This window comes from Ips typographus, linkage group LG13 (assembly GCF_016097725.1).
Source record: "Ips typographus isolate SLU linkage group LG13, UJ_Ityp_2.0, whole genome shotgun sequence".
In the NCBI taxonomy this organism is placed as follows: Eukaryota; Metazoa; Arthropoda; class Insecta; order Coleoptera; family Curculionidae; genus Ips; species Ips typographus.
Window position 1 is genome coordinate 7,066,647 of NC_138434.1, and position 15,320 is coordinate 7,081,966.

At 35.2% G+C, this 15,320-nt stretch overlaps 1 protein-coding gene across 1 annotated transcript; it reads right to left on the reverse strand.

The window, feature by feature from the left end:
• Positions 1 to 10,602: 10,602 nt before the first annotated feature.
• LOC145737005 (uncharacterized) lies at positions 10,603 to 14,951 on the reverse strand. Its single transcript, XM_081991590.1, has 2 exons — positions 13,090 to 14,951; positions 10,603 to 13,037 (listed from the first exon to the last, which is right to left on the reverse strand). The coding sequence occupies exon 2, from the start codon at positions 11,560 to 11,562 to the stop codon at positions 11,245 to 11,247; it is 318 nt and encodes a 105-aa protein (XP_081847716.1). The 5' UTR covers positions 11,563 to 13,037; positions 13,090 to 14,951; the 3' UTR covers positions 10,603 to 11,244.
• Between the last annotated feature and the right edge of the window lie 369 nt (positions 14,952 to 15,320).

Here is a 15,320-nt window from a genome sequence, read left to right on the forward strand (position 1 = left end):
GCCGGAATCAAAACAACTTGTAGTGGGATGTAAACTTTTAAAGTGCCCAAAAACTTTAGTTTTCGTGATTCGCACCGAGTTTATGCAAGAAAACGGATCCACTGCAATCGCCGAACAATCACATTGCCCTGTTTCGAGGTGAGTGTTGCTTCTACCTGTAGGACAATACCAACAATTCAAATTGTTCATTTTACTTGTGATTTGCACCGAATTTTGTAAACACCGGGTCTACTGCAATCACTAAGCTTCATTTAATGATATTGTCACGAATGGAAAATCCATTAATTCAAAAGATGGACTTATTAACTTAAAAACATAAGAGTATTCGAGGATTCCGAAATATTAAGCGCACGAGGCAAGTCGCAACCATGATGCACCGAGTGTGTCATGCACCGGGTGCACCATATCGGTGATGAGTCGCCGCCACCTGCTTTGCAGGAATATGAAAAATAGGCGACGAACAATAACAAACTACGTCAGCCAATCGGGTATAAAACACGCCGATTTCAGCAGTATAGCATCAGTGTGAACCAATCGACGGTAGTGCGACCAGCTGACCCAAGAAGTCGAAATGTCGACTCTCCTCGAAAAAAGATCAAGTTAAGAAGTCCGTTCTCCAAAGTTGTTCCAACGCGAAAGTGACCAAGCCAGCCGCCAGAAAATGCTAAGTCCTTAGCTTATGAGTCTATGTAAGTACAATTGTAAAATTGTCAACTTTTAGTATGTTTACAACCGTATTGTGCACCCATTTGAGTATACCGTATTTAATAGATTTAAGTGTTTAATAGAAAACTCAGTGTTTGATTCCATCCTTAAAACTGAGATCCCGGCACGACGTTTATCGTCGTGAGTCAGTTTAATTGGTGAACCCAGAAGGGCTCATAAATTAAACGTGACATTTGGTGGAGGCGCCGGTCTGTTTTGAGATGGATGAAAAACAATAGTTGAGTTTTTTATTTTTATTTTTTGGGGTATGATACAGATTCAGGAAAATAATGTGTGGGCTATAAAAGAAATTTTAAGTATTATTTTCTTTTGGCTAGGGATAGTAACGTTGATTTATTTAGTGATTTTTTGGGGATTACCTTTGCTATTGAAGCGCTCATTTGATAAAATTTTGGTTTAATATGGGTGGTACATCTTCAAAAGAGGAGGAAATTATTATTTCCCAAGCGGGAAACAGTGGAGGTGTATCAAATAGTTCGGAAAAAGATAATTCATGGTCAGCTAAGGAAATTTTAATTATTATTTTTCTGTGCATGGGGGTATTAATGCTTGTGTATTTTAGCGTCAAAAAGATTATTAGTTTGATGAACAAGCAAATTCGTAAAGAAATTGCTAGGAATAATCAACTTGCTTAAAAAATTTAAATTTAAATTAAAAAAAAAAACAAAAATAATTTGAAAAAAAAATAAATATAGCACATAAATGAATTTAAACGGTCATTTAAAAATTGTCCATGAGTGAGTCGAGTGACAAAGATCGAGTAAAAACTCGCAGTAGGGCTCAAAGTTTGTCGGAAAAAGAAAAATTTGTGTTACGTGAAGCTATCGCTAGGGGGTCGAAAACCAGAGAAGGTGATAAAAGAGTTAAAAGATTTCAAACCCGAGCATCACAGTTCGACTGTGAGTTCTCCTGCTCCGACACAAACGGCAACTTCTTCACACAAACAAAAGCTTGACAAACCCAGTTCAGTTTGTTTGACAAGCAGTGAGGACGAAGAAAATACTCTTGACAATACTGTCGTGGGCGTTCAAGCTCAAACTTCCCAAGCCTCGGCTTCGACTTCTAAGCCCCAATCCACGGAAGTTTATTTCAAACCAAGAGCTTCGTTAAGTAGAACTCCGCCAAAACCACGTGAAACAGAGGATCCTTGGCAAGAAAGTCCCTTAGAAGTGGTAGTGCCACCAAAATCCCGCCCCTCAGAATTATTACAAAGTTCTAATAATCCTTGCCCACCCCCTGTGATTCGGGAAAGAAACCGTGCCATACGCCCTAACAATACTTTAGTAATGGCTAACATGACATTACAGGCAGCTTTGGCTGAGCCAAAAACTCCGGCTACCCCAAAGTTTACATGCCCATCTACATTTAACCCTTCTATTGACTCTCCCAGTATTTTTATAAATAAATACGAAAAGGCAGCGATTGTGAATAGCTGGTCAGAAAATCACAAAATATCTTATTTAGCTAATTTTTTGGAAGGTCCAGCCCATACATGGTTTAGTAATTATATTAGTGAGCCAGAGAATCAGATGAAAACATGGCTAAATATTAAATCAGATTTTTTGAAAGAGTTTTCAGGAGAACAACCACTCCGAAAGTTGAAATTTCGATTAAACACTCGCAAACAACAAGACGTCGAGGACATAAAAAAGTACTATTATGATCTATTGGCAATCGCAAACGAGATTGACCCAGAAATGACTTTTGAGGCGTTTAGGGATCATTTTGAAAATGGTTTACATCCGTCTTACTATGAGATGTATTATTTGCTTAGTTCTAGCAATAGAAATTTTGACGATTTAAAGCAATTGGTGATTAAGATAAGCGATATAAAAGAAAGGACATTAGTGAATCAAATGACACAAAGTACAGCTTTATTGTCAGTATCTGCGGCAGTAAACAGTAACAATGGTAATAACCCAACAAACCGGCAAAGGACCTGGAATGACACAAGGCCACGGACATTTTTTAATAGGAATTTTTCGAATACGATTCAAAATCAGACACGAAATACCTATGTTCCAAGGGTGAATGATTTTAGACCAAATCAAAATAGTCCGAGGAACAACTCATTCAATAGGGGGCGACAATTTGTAAGAAACAATTCGCAACAACCCCAGAGCCATGATACTTTTAATAGGAACAGAAATCAGTTTTCTAATCAAAACTGGAGAAATAATAATAACAATAATTATTTGCCTCGTACGAGAACGCACGACGGCCGGGTTATTTGCATTGATTGCCGTAGGCCCGGTCACGTGTCTTGTAACTTCAATAACAGGCCTTTTCAAAGGAATGCACCTCAAGGCCGAAGAAACCCAAACGACAGAGGACAGTTTCAAAATTAAGAAGCCCAAACGAAATTGTCCAATTATCATCTACGGGCACCAGTAAGCAAACATTAATAGTACATATCACAGTTAACGATAAAGATAACGTCCCTGTTTTACTTGATACAGGGGCTTGTAAAAATGTAGTCGACATAAATTATATCAGTAACATGAGACGGTTACAAGACAATATACAACTGATAACCGCAGGAGGTTATACAGTTCAACCTCTCGGCAATTCTGAGGTAATTATAAAAGTTAATGGCACAATTATTTCCGTTGAGGCACTAGTGGTGCAAAATTTATCAAAAGCCTTAATTTTGGGACATAACTTCTTGGCTAGTAAAAAATCATTAATTGACTATAATACCAATACTGTGACATTATACCATGAACTTGACCCATTGATTTTACATTTTGGCAACAATGTCAACAACAACATGGGGAAAATAGAACAAATGGAAGATACTAATAAGGTATTTGCAAACGTCGAGATTGAGTCAACCGAGCGAAGTTTTAAGGTTACACTTGCAACCGACTACATGGTCAAGGTTGGTCGCGAGATAACGGTACGACTGAACTGTGCCCTATCTCCGCACGAGTTCACAAAGTACTGCTTTATCGAGAACGATACGTACCTACGACCAAGAGGATTGATTTGTTCTAATGTTTTTACAAAAAATGACAATGGGTACATCAAAATTAAAAATATGAGGATTAAAGAAGTGTTCATATTAAAAAATACCACAATCGGTTATTTAGAGAAGAATATAGAAATAGATATAACAAAAATTCCAGTTCATTGTATTGATGAAACTGAAGATGATGAAGAAATGATTACAATGAATGACCATAATCTAAGTAATATAACAAACTCAGAATTGTGTAGCAAATTGCGGACATTACTTTCAGAGTATAGTGATGTTTTTTCAAAAACACCAAAATATATGGGAAAAACCGATGTCATTGAACATGAAATTGATGTAGGGGATGCTAAACCTATAAAACAGAAACCTTACAGAGTGGCACTGTTCGATGTTCAGAGTGTAATCCTGAACATACTATGACAGATGTCAATAAGGTTAGGTTAGGTTAGGTTAGGAATTTCAAGAAGGTTAGTTAATTCAACATAAAACATGGCGCAGTCGTTTGTCAAAATATATTGACAAAAGTTCAGTTAACTAAGTCTAAAGTAATTGAATCAAAATTCAAGTATGGTGTGAAGTACAAGAGAGTAGGTGAACAAAATGGCCGGAGCTAACGCAAGTATCGGTGTAAAGTTACCCCCTGATTTTGACCTTCAAGCACAAAATGCTGCTGTGGAATGGCGTTTCTGGAGAACATGCTTTGAAGACTATTTAATAGCCACAGGCCAACAAGACTCATTAGATAAAGTAAAATTATCTATCCTAAGAAATATTATTGGGAATGACTCAGCAAGAATCATGTCAACGTTTGAGGTACCTGGAGATGAACCAAATAAATTTGAATTTACCATGAGTCTAATCGACAAATATGTTAATCCAAAAGTAAATGAGACTTTTGAAAGATATAATTTTTTGAAGCGAGTTCAAAAAGAAGGCGAATTGTTTGAGCACTTTTTGACGGATTGTAAACACCTTATACGTTCATGCAATTATAACGAAGTAGACCCAGACCAGACCCCGGAGGAGAAGGCATTAAGGGACAAAATTGTGATGGGTATAGAAGATCCAGTGACCAGGGAAGCCCTACTACGTTTTGAAAAGCTCACCTTGGGAAAAGCCATCGATTTGTGTAGAACCAGTGAACTCAGCAGGCAACAGAATCTACAATTCCAGCAGAATGGTGATGAAAGGCAAAGGGACATACATGCTGTTAAAAAAGTAAACAATAGAAAGTTACAGAGAGAGGTAAGTGATAAATCTAAGGAAAAATATGAAAAGTTTGAGAAAAAAAGTGATAAATTTAAGTGTAGAAGATGTCAAACATTGCATGGACCTCGTGCATGTCCTGCATTTGGTAAACCTTGTAAAAAATGTGGTATACTAAACCATTTTGCAATAGCATGTAAAGTCAAAAATGTAAAAAATGTAAACAAAAATTCTGAGAGCGATAGTTCAGATGAATTTTATATAAATAATGTTAAAAGCTCTTGTAATAATAGTAAAAAATGTAAATTTTGCAGAAATGAAAATATGTGGGATGAAATTATAGAAATAGAAAATAAGAAAGTAAGGTTAAAGCTTGACACAGGAGCAGATATTAGTGTAATTCCTAAAGAAATATTTCAGAAAATGGATACACATTTTAAGATTAGAAATACTGGTTGCATTATAAAGGGATTTGAGGGTACTAAAGCAAAGACTGAAGGTATTGTAAATTTGCTTTGTAAATACAAAGATAACAGTATATATGAAGACTTTGTTATAATTGAAGGTGCCACAAAAGTTTTATTAGGTGGTCAAGCATGTATAAACTTAGGTTTAGTAAAACGAGTAAATAAAGTAGAATTAAGGCAAAACATAAATGAAAATGACTTAAAATCAGAATTTATTACTAAGCATAATGATATATTTTGTGGCTATGGAAAGTTTGGTGGAAAGCATGTAATTACTACAGTTGAACATTTTGAACAAGCATCACACCCCCCCACCAGAGTTCCACGAGTCATAAAAGATAAGTTTAAAAAAGAACTGGATAGGTTGATAGAGAGAAAAGCAATAGTAAAAGTGGATGATTTTGATCCTCGAGCAAGTGTTAACCGTATAGTTGTTATTGAAAAGCCCAATGGAAAACTGAGATTATGTCTGGACCCTTCTGACCTCAATAAACAAATAATTCGTAAACCTAGATTAGTTCCCAAACTTGAAGACATTTCATCACAGATTTTAGGTAAAAAATATTTTACAGTTTTTGATTTAGCTGAAGGGTACCACCATATTGAGCTTGATGAACATTCTTCTTGGAAATGCTGTTTTTCAACCCCTTTTGGAATGTATAAGTATATAGTATTACCTTATGGTTTGTCAAGTTCCCAAGATATATTTCAGGAACAAGTAGAAAATAATTTTTCTAACATAAAGAATGTACAAATATGTCATGATGACATGATTGTCATGGGATCTGACAAATTTGAACATGATAGAGCAGTTGAACAAGTAGTACAGCGAGCTCGACAAGTAGGTGCTAAATTTAACAAAGATAAATTGCAGTATTTTCAAACAGAAGTAAAATTTATGGGACAAGTTTTTTCAGAAAAAGGAATGGAAATCGATCCGGATAGAGTAAAAGCTTTAGTGTTATTGGAAAATCCAAAAAATAAAGTTGAACTTCAAAGAGTATTAGGTTCATTTAATTATGTAAGAAGGTATGTTGTAAATATGGCACAATATATACAACCTTTGTGTGAATTATTAAAATCAAATACTGAGTGGCTATGGCTTCCTAAACATGAAGAGTGTTTTAAAAAACTAAAAGAGATTGTTTGCAAGTCACCTGCATTAATACCTTTTGATCCTAGTAAAAAAATTATCTTGCAGTGTGACGCTTCAAAAAATGGTCTTGGTTGTTGCATGTTTCAGAAGTATCAGGGCAATTTAAAATTGGTTGCTTGTGCTTCTCGCAACATGAATGATCATGAAATAAATTATAGTCAAACAGAGAAAGAATTTTTAGCTATATACTTTGCTACTCAGAAATTTCATAGTTTTATATATGGTTATGACATAGATGTACAAAGTGACCATAAACCAATAATTGCAATAATGAAAAAAGCAATTTGCAAAATTGGTTCAGTTAGATTGCAACGAATTAGGCTTAAATTACTAAAATATTCTCTAAATGTGTACTATGTTTCAGGAAAAAATGTACAATTTGCTGACATGTTATCTAGGTCAAGCTTAAAAGAAACTGAATATGATAAGGATATGTTTGATATGGTACATTTAGTGTCAAAACATTTACCAATAAGTGAGGAAAGGAAATCTGAACTTCGACTAGAGACCAATAAAGACCCAACTCTGTCAAAAATAGTTGATTTTTATTTTAATGGTTGGCCAAACAAAACAAATAATATCATCTCTCAACAATATAAGTCATTCTATAACCTTAAAGAGTCAATTTATGTAGAAGCCGGTATCGTGTTTCTTGATGAAAAAATTATTATTCCTGAGAGCCTTAAACAACCAATGATTAAACTTTTACATAAAGGACACATAGGCATAAGTAAAACTATCAATAAAGCTAGGAAACTGTTTTATTGGCCGGAAATGTCACAAGATATTGTTAACTTTATAAAAAAATGTAGAACTTGAAAAGTTTATGTCCAGTAATTATAGAGAACCTTTATTACCACACTCTATTCCAAAGTATAGGTTTAACAAAGTTGGCACTGATATTTTGGAATATGGAGCAAACCCATACTTAGTTGTCGTTGACTATTTTTCACACTGGATTGAACTGTACAAATTGAAAGACAAAACGTCTAAATCAGTTGTAGATGCTTTCCAAGATATTTTTACAAAATTTGGATATCCTTCTTATATTATAGCAGATAATTTACCATTTTTATCGAGGAAATGTCATAGTTATTACTCCAATAAAGACATTACTGTTTTAACATGTACTCCACATTATCATCAGAGTAATGGTCTGGCGGAGAAAGCAGTGAGTATTTGCAAACAAATCCTTAGAAAGTCATTTGAAGAATGTACTGACTATAGAGAATCAATTATGGAATACAATAACTCAATCTTAATATCTTTGGGTGCTTCACCAGCACAAATATTACAAAGTAGAAATTTGAAAACAGAACTTCCTATAATGGGTTCAAACTTAGAACCAAGAATGGTCAGGGACATTTTTAACAAGTTATGTGTCAAAAAACAGAATATGACATTACAATACAACAAGACAGCTCGTAAAAAAACCACCATCTTTGAAAAAGGGGATAAAGTAGTGATTAAAAGTGCAAAAGACCGAATTTGGCATAAAGGTATCGTTATTGAAAAGTGTAAAGAGCCTAGGTCATATTGGATAAAAAAAGAAAGTAATGGAAAAATTGTTAGGCGAAACTCCTTTCAAATGAAACATTCACAAACAAGTAATAAGGAATTTTCATTGGACCCTCGATTGTATCCAATTGACGAAACTCAGTTCTCCCATACTCCTACGACTAGTGACTTTAATAACTTATCATTAAATAACGAACTAAATGGTAGCACATTAAATAACGACACTGAAACAGTATATAATTCAGATGGAAATGAATTGATGTCAACTCATAACAGAGTATCGCGTTCAAGGATACCAGTTCCAGATGGATCAAATTCATTTACTTTCATTAGTGCAACACGTTCTGGTAGGGTAGTTAGACAACCCCATAGACTTAATCTTTAAGGGGAAGGTGTTCGATGTTCAGAGTGTAATCCTGAACATACTATGACAGATGTCAATAAGGTTAGGTTAGTTTTATATTATTATTAGACATAAGACAAGTTGATGTTCACGCTCACCATAAAATGTTATATTGATGATTAAATTAATATACATTAAAAATATGTACTTTCATTTGAATTCAACATAAAACAGGCACAAAAAGAAAGAGAGATAATAGATGAGCAGATAAGAGAAATGGAACAATACGACATAATAAGGCAAAGTAACTCGCCCTGGGCAAGTCCCGTCGTATTAGTAAAGAAAAAGTCTGGAGAGACACGATTTTGCGTGGATTATCGCAAGTTAAACAATGTGACAGTAAAAAATTCGTGGTCAGGATCTAATATTGAGGATATTTTGACGTACTTAGGAAACGCCCAATTTCTCATCGTTAGACATGTATTCAGGTTATTGGCAAGTTAAAGTAAAAGAAGAAAGTAAGCCACTTACTGCCTTTACAGCGCCAGGTCATGGATTATGGGAATTTAATGTAATGCCTTTTGGATTGTGGCCCCGGCCACATTTCAACAGTTAGGAGATGTAGTGTTTAGAGATTTAAAATGGAAAGAAGTTTTAATTTACATGGACGACATTATAATTTTTTCTAAAACGATAGATGAACATTTGGAAAAATTACGTAAAGTTTTCAATAGACTTCGAAGTGCAGGCCTAACACTAAAACCTAAAAAATGTGAATATTTAAAAGAAAAAATTAATATTCTTGGTTATACAATTTCGAAAGATGGAATTTTTCCTGATAAATCAAAATTAGTTTCAATTGAAAATTTTCCAAGGCCAAAAAATGTAAAGGGTGTACAAAGTTTTTTGGGACTTTGTAACTACTACCGGAAGTTTATAGAAAATTTTGCAAAAATTGCACGTCCTTTACATGATCTAACAAAGAAACAAAATAAATTTGATTGGCAGGACATACATGACAAAGCGTTTGAAACACTAAAACAAAAATTGATTAGTGAACCAGTTTTGGCACATTTTCAACCAAATAAAGGATGTGAATTAAGGGTAGATGCATGTAAAGATGGAATCGGAGCAATATTATTGCAGGAAGATCATGAAAATGCGTTACACCCAATAGCATATGCAAGTAGAAGCCTTAGTAAAGCTGAAAAGAATTATTCTATAACAGAACTTGAAGGGTTAGCAGCTATATGGGCGCTATCCTATTTTAGACATTTTATTTATGGAAAACCTATAAAAATAGTGACTGATCATCATGCGCTATGTTGGCTAAAAACCTTGAAAGAGACTACTGGACGTTTAGCGCGTTGGGCGTTAAAATTATCGGAATTTGACTACACAGTACATCATAAATCAGGAATTGCTCACAGAGATGCAGACTGCGTAAGCAGATATCCTGTTTTGCCAGCGAATACGAAAGTACAAGAAATTGACGAAATACCAACCTTTTTATTAGATATACGTAACATTGCAGAATTACAAGCAAAAGATGAGAACATTTTGAAAATAATTCAGGCTATAAAACATCCTGAAGAAGCTACAATTGGTATACGCAAGCAAGCGAAAAATTTTAGACTTGAGTCAGAAGTTTTGTACCGTATAAACCCGCATGGAGTGGGCCGGACTAAACTTTTAGTGATACCGCAACAGTTAATAGGGGAAATTTTGTACTCCCACCACTCAGAACCGCTGTGTGGCCAATTGGGATTGTCAAAAACCCTAGCGAAAATAAAACAAAGATACTATTGGCAAGGGTTGCAAAAGGACGTGGAACGTTTTGTAAAAGGATGCCCGGATTGTCAGGCCAGGAAAGGCCAACAAAATCAAAAGCCTATCGGTCTGTTACATCCTATTCCAGTTGGCACCCCATTTGAAAAAGTTGGAATAGATTTGTTAGGTCCGTTTCGCAGAAGTAGCGGCGGCAAAACCATGATAGTGGTAGCGACAGATTACGCCACAAGGTGGGCGGAGACTGACGCATTACCGAGCGGCAAAGCCGGACCTGTAGCGAAGTTTATACTAGAGAGAATTATTACAAAACACGGTGAACCTAAGGATTGTTAAGCGATAGAGGAAAAGTTTTTCAATCAGAATTGGTTACGGAATTGCTAAAAAAGATGGGGACAACGAGTCAGTTTACTACTGCATATCATCCCGCAACTAATGGCTTAACAGAAAGATTTAATAAAACTTTAGCCAATATGTTATCTATGTATACCAATACTAATCAATCAAATTGGGATGAATATCTTCCACATGTGACTTTTGCGTACAATTCTGCAAAACAGGATAGTACTAAATTTTCGCCATTCATGCTGGTGTACGGTCGTGAACCTATTTTACCAACAGAAGCAAACTTGTTGCCACCCTTAGAAAGTAGTGATAGCGACCAAATTAGAGACGTTGGTTTAGCAGTCAGAAATTTGGCAGTTGAAAATATAAAACGGCGACAAAACATAGATAAATTACGTTACGATTGTAAACACCGCCATGTTGAATTTGAAGAGGGTGACCAAGTGAAAGTTTTCACCCCTATTAGGAAAGTAGGAAAAAGTGAAAAATTATTGCTTAGATGATTTGGTCCTTACTACATAAATCGAAAAATGTCTGATGTGGACTATGAAATACGGAAGGGTATTTCACAAAAATCTAAGACTGAGGTAGTCCATGTAAGCAGGATGTTACCTTACCATGACCCCTGGACACCGGAAGGAACCCCCATCCCAGAGGATCACAATTGAAATGATACAATCAATTTATTATAATATTTCTTTATTTTTCCCCATAAATACTACAGGAAGTAAAAGTTTATATTTTTTGAGTGGCTTCCTATAGCCCCGACCGCCATTTGAGGTGCTGGGAATATCGGGAACGTTTGACCCGTAACCTCCCCCTGGTAAGATTGCGGTGTAGTCGGAGGGTCATGAGGAGCCTCCTTGTCACTAGCATCTTGAGCGGGAGTGTGATCGTCACTAGCCTGAGCCTCCGCCTGGGGGTCCACTGCGGCCGCGGCCTCACGAGCGGCATCTCGAGCTCGTCTTGCGGCCAATATGGCCAAAAGCGTGCCACCGCGGCCCCGGCCCCGTCCAGCCCAGTTTCCACGTTCCATCTTAATGAAAAAAAAAATACAAAATTTGAGGAATAAAAAGTTTTTAAGTAGTTTTTTTAGTTTTTTTTTTTTTTTTTTTTTTTTTTTTTTTTTATTTTAAAAAAGGGGCCCCCACCCTATTGTTCACTAAGTTTGGATCAAGCCACATCTTTTTTCTTGGAAAGGCACAGCTCCGTTAGTATTGAAGTATGTTTTGTATTCATCTCTTATCTTTTTTGCTAAAGTAGTAGCTGCTCTTGGAGAACGTTTCAGTGATGTCAAAGGATTTCGATCTTGTCGCCATTCTCCAGGTATAACTTCTCCAGTTTCAGTATCTTCTTGGTCATATGAAGATTTTGGCGAGTAAGTGGTAGATGCTTTACGTCTAAGGAAGTTATGAAGGGCACAACATGCTAATACTGTCACGAATAACATAAGTTGCACTATGTTCCGTTACCTAGCCTGGCCCCGGCCTCCCCTAGTGCACCGTCTGAATCAGCAAGACCGGCAAATTGGGGTCATGATGTGGGTATTTAATCAGCGTCTCAAACCATCTAAGATCACTGGTCTCCAGGTCGGTCTTCGAGCAACAGTCCCAACTTTCTAGTGTCCGGACGGCTCGTTACCTTCTTGGAAGCCCAGGCTGAAAAGATAAGGGTTCATTCGCATACCACGAGGTGACCGTCTGAACTCTTAACACTGTCAGTACCTAAAGTAAGTCAGTCCTTTGGGTGTGTCGGTCATAGGGGCTCCCTGCTCGTATCGAGCGGGTTTCGCTTGGCGACACTTCAGGAGGGCTGACGCGCCTACACCCATACACACACACACTCCCCTCTCGGTCAATGTTCGATGCACGCTCCGCCAGCGGTAAAAGTTAGCTTAATAGTGATTCACTGCCTAATAAAGAAGACATACTTGAGCTACAGTCTTGTTTCTCTTCCTACCTCTACTACGCTACCCCCTAAACGTGACAATATAATACAGATTATACTATGTAACTATATTTCCTAAACATATTGTAATACATGTAGTTTGTTGTCAAATATTTGTTGTATTATTTTAACTATAGCACTTTGATAAAAGCCCTTACAAAAACATGGAACTAAGCTGATTTTTTGTCTTTTCAAGAAGTAAAGTATCAAGTAAAAGTAGGTTTATAACAAATTGTATGAGTAAAAATACCTAGTCTGATATTTACAGTTCTAGATAGAATTTTAATAGCAGAATGTACAAAAGATTACATTTTACTCACAAAAGCAGTCAATTCTGTAATGTACATTTTTGGGTTCATTGGTTGTAATTTGATCCCATCATGGCCATCATGGTGTTGATTACTGAAATCGTGAGAATTTTACAGTAAAAAACTTCCTCAGCAAACATTTTGTATATGTACTGTTGTTAACCTCACATTTTAAATCACATACAGATAAAGTACATACTCACATATGTACTCAAATGCATTCTTACTCTCATGAACTGAAGTTCATAAACACATTCTACAAAATTACTTTCAAGATGAAAAAACCCTTGTGTCTTGTAAGTAAATACCTGATACTCCTAAACCTGAAGTCCGATTTTTTTTAGAGATTATATAGCCACACATATCAATAACTTAAAACATTAACAAAAATATCAAACATCTAACATGCATCTAACCTAACCTCAAACTTCATCTTCAATTGTCAAAAGTCGAACGAGAGTAGCTTCATACAGCATTATTATTATTCAGAAAAAAATGGAATTAATCATACAAAAATCGGGTTTATTTCACAGATATTGAAGAAACAATACTTTAAAGAAAATATTTGCCACAATAAGTCGATCAAATCTGCTATTATAAAGTCAAAAATTTAAATTAAAAAAAAGTCATTTTACATTACTTCTTATGGGAAAAAAATTCCCGCGCAAAATTTTAGCACAAACATGGCCGCCAAAGCTCTATTGTCGCCACTGTTTCTGTATAGAGTCACTGTAAAGCTGTTAAAGAAAACCATATTTAAAAACGCGTCACAATGTTTTGTCTAAACTACTGAAATACGCAAAACTGAACAAAAAGTCCTAAAATGTTTAGTGAAAGCAAAAATTGAAAACGTTTATTTATTCTAGGCCGTGAAATGGTATTTTTTCGGCCGAAAGAAAGTTTGGCGTCCGAGGCCGTCTTACGGCCGAGGACAACAATCTTGAGGACGAAAAAATTATTTCACGGCCGAGGTGTACACAAAATTTTTTGTTCAAACGATATTTATTTAGAAATTCTTAATTTTTGATAAATAAAATGAGAAGGGTCTAGCAATCACGGTGACGTTTACCGTTAAGTTCACATATCACTTATAATATATGTGAAACTCCTATATACCAAACCTGTTAGTTAGGACCATACCCACTGCAAGGATTTGGCGCTGTATAAAAATCTACGTTTTGCATTCTAATAATAGATGTCACCATCATATCATAAAATCCAGGAGGAAGGTAAGACAAAATTTTTGGTTAATTGGTATTTTGACTAGAGCTGCCATTATTTTGAAAAAGTGCCACGTTTAATTTGCAAACTTATTTGTTCCATATTTGTTATATATATTTATGTTTTTTTGTTTTTATTTAAATAGTTTAGTAATTAAATTTTGTTCATTATTTCGTTAATTTCGTTAAGTTCAGAGTTTTAGAAGTAAAATAAATATGGAGTGTTATCGTGTTCGTATAAAAAGTGCGTCGTTCCGGAGTGTTTGGACGTTTTCTCAAAACGTCATACGTTCCCGAAAAAAAATCAAGAACTTTTAAAAAAATGGGTCAATTGCGTCCAAAATCCCATTCTCAAAAACAAAAGCAATGACCAAATTTACAAGTCCTACTGGGTTTGTGATGTTCACTTTAGCGATTTTGACAAAGTTCCTGGTACTCTAAGAGGGCTTCGAACAACGGCCATTCCCACGAAACTTTTGCCCCGATTGAAAGTACCATCCATACTGGGTAAGGAGGTACACAAATATATTTTTTTATCAATATTGGGTTTCATTTGGGACACGTAATAACAATAATGTGCTTACATGTTTTTCTTTATTCTAGGAACAAGTAGTTCATCTCCGACCCTAAAAAATGACGATGAGAATAGATCAAATGAAGAATCTTATAATAACATTCGCATAAATAATGATTTTTCTGAAATCATCAATCCATCCGTCGATTTTAACGGACACAATAATTACAATTCATGTAAGCCATTTTTCGTCTACGACGAATTTAACTTTCATATCAATAAGATTCAATACCGGATGATTAATTTTCTGTTTCCTTCACAAAAGGTGTAAAAAAATCTTAGTTTACAGATGCATATTAACAAAAATTCAAAAGGTATGTGAAAGAATAGAGGCTTAACAGGCTATATCAGCATAACGTCCCAAATTCGCTGAGGACATTCATTTCATTTTTTTTTTTTTTTTATATATATTTTTTGATACCTCGATTAGGCAATCAAAAACATTTTTAAACCTTAAAGAAATTTTAAAACAAAAAATTGAGTTAAATCCGATAAACTGCAGAATACATAATTTGGCAGATAAAATTTTAAACCTTCTAATAAAGTGCGCAATTTATTTTTGGTGTAAGAAAATTAATAAAATAGTAAAGGGGCAAGATTCAAAATTTTTAAAATTTTATCATGAATTTCCAGATAAATCTTCAATTGATCCCATTAAGATCAAAGCCTATAAAAAATGGCAGTCTAAACGCAAGTTTAGAAAAACTTAAATACATGTATCGCTCGTTATATTTCAAACATTCCT